Below are 2,252 nucleotides of genomic sequence, written 5' to 3'. Positions count from 1 at the left end.
GCACTCTCCCGAGTGAGCCACAGGCCGGCCCCTCTCCATTGCCTTCTTACCACAGCCACCACGGCGCTCACAGCACTCTGATGACCCAGGAACTGACCAAGCTGCTGTCCTGACTGTGGGTCCCAGAGCCCCACAGAGCCATCACTGGAGCAGGAGATCTACAGAGTCAGAAGTTAGAGGAGTGGGATTATCAGCATCTCCCCAGCATGTCTGGATGTGGTGTAGGAGGACTATAAGCCTTGTGATTAAGAGCATGGGCTCTCCTGAGTTCAAATCCTACCTCCACTACTCATTGCACTGTGATCTGGGGCAAGTTCATCTCTCTGAGCCTTAGGTTTCTCAACTACTCAATGAGGATAATGATAGTGCACCTACCTGATGTGGTTGCTGTGGGGACAGATGCACCTATGTAAAGGACTTAGTACACTGCCTGGTACACAGTGAGAATGTGATAAATAGTAGCTAGTGTCCTTTTTATTGACATCTCAGACAACAAATCCAGATAAATGTGGAAAATTTGCCGAGCTAAAGAAAGATCTGGTTGCCTAAAAGGCAGGGGTAGGATGGACTATGACAAGTCTACTCAGCTGACATTCACTTTTTTCACATCTCTTTAAGAACAACCAGAGTGGGGACTCTGCACTAGGAAACTAGGCTTCACCAATGCTGAGTGCATAATTTGAGACTCATTTTGTGCCTTAGGACCAAAGGAATCATTGCAGTACCTTTTACCTACAGGGCCAAGACATCCCAACCCCTGGAGAAAGAGAACATATTCTTAAGAGCTTGGGCTTCTAATTAGAAAGTTCACATTCAGCTTTATCATTGACATGACCTTGGAAATGTTCTTTATCCTATCTGAGTTCAATTTCCTTGTCTGTGAAACAGAGATAGAAGTAGTATCTACAGGGTGCCGTAAAGATTGAGAAAATATATGCAAAGAGTTTAGTTCAGTGACTGGCACATACTAAGTGCTCAATAAATGTTAGCTATTACTATTATTAATGGGTGCTAGGAAAAGGATGAGACAGGGAGTGCTGTCCTCCTCCAGGAACCCTGCTGGACTCTGCACCACCCCTGCCCCTTCACTCACCAGTAGGTTGTCTTTGGTCCAGGCACAACCAGTGACCCAATCACGGTGACAGGCAGGGAAGGAGCAGATCATAACAGGGGCTTTGTGTGTCCTCACATCCCAGCAGAGTAGGCTCTTGATAGGTCCCAAAGAGAGGGAGCAATCAGGACCATAGCAGGGTGGTAGGAACACCAGTACCATTTCAGGCAAGAAGTTCCAAGGAAAGAGGGAGTTCAAGGAAGCATGAGTAGACAGATCTGTAGGAGATCTGGTAATGCAAAAAGCAGGAGGAAGCAATGGGAAATGGGCTGTTAAGGAATCTAGGAACCATAGCGGCTGTGGGGCCCAGGGGTTGCATCCCTACGAAGCTCACCCGATCCCTGCCCCCAGTAGCAAGGCTGCTTCCATCAGCACTGAAGCTACAGCAGCTCACTGGGCCCTCATGTCCCCGGAGCTCAGTGCCACAGGGAAATTCTTCTGCCCTGTGAGGCAGTGTCAGCAACTGCCTCGGCCACAGCTGCACCGTGAAATCCTCTGCATTGGAAATAGAGAGAGAGAGGAAGACTTTCTGGAAGAGGAACCAAGACAGGCCTGGGAGGCCAAAGACAAATGCCATCATGGGGGCTGAGGCAGTGTCCGAGGGCACACCTCCAGAGGAGGGATGCAGGGAGCCATGTGGCTGTGAGAGGCCCAGACAAGGGCCAGCCACCATGTGAGTACAAAGAACAGGGGACACCCAGCACTCCCAACTCAGGCCAGGAACATGGCTCCCTGTCTCTCTCCAACTTCCTACCACATTTTGCACAGTGGCTGCTCAGACCCCACCTCTTCTCAAGTGCCCAGTGTTACTTCCACCTCACCATCAAGTGAGGACCAAGCCTCTGACCTAGAGGACACCAAGGCCATTTTGCATTTTCACCTCAATGTCTCTCCCTCTCTCTATGGGAAATCTGTCCCATTATATAGCAAAGTCTCCCACTAGGCAGAAACTCAAAGGATTACCAGGAGTTTAAAGGTACCAGAATGAGGATTAGGGAACAAGAAGAAACAGAGTCCAGACTGTTATATAAGATAAACACATTCAAATGCACTTTGAAAGCAGTAAAAAAAATTGCATTTGGGCCGGCCCGGTGGCGCACTGCTACAGTGCGCTGCTTGGGAGCGCTGTGGCGCTCCCGCC

General features: G+C 49.6%; 1 protein-coding gene across 1 annotated transcript in view; it reads right to left on the bottom strand.

Moving 5' to 3' along the window:
- The window catches only part of TEP1 (telomerase-associated protein 1), a 46,353-nt gene that overhangs the window by 10,285 nt on the left and 33,816 nt on the right, over positions 1-2,252 (bottom strand). The window contains 3 exon segments of the mRNA XM_008589634.1: positions 51-158; positions 1,094-1,207; positions 1,446-1,640. Of these exon segments, the coding sequence (XP_008587856.1) occupies positions 51-158; positions 1,094-1,207; positions 1,446-1,640 (417 nt within the window).

This window comes from Galeopterus variegatus, unplaced genomic scaffold, assembly GCF_000696425.1.
Source record: "Galeopterus variegatus unplaced genomic scaffold, G_variegatus-3.0.2 Scaffold5559, whole genome shotgun sequence".
In the NCBI taxonomy this organism is placed as follows: domain Eukaryota; kingdom Metazoa; phylum Chordata; class Mammalia; order Dermoptera; family Cynocephalidae; genus Galeopterus; species Galeopterus variegatus.
Note: the sequence above shows the minus strand (reverse complement) of the source record. Positions and strands in the feature narration are given on the sequence as shown.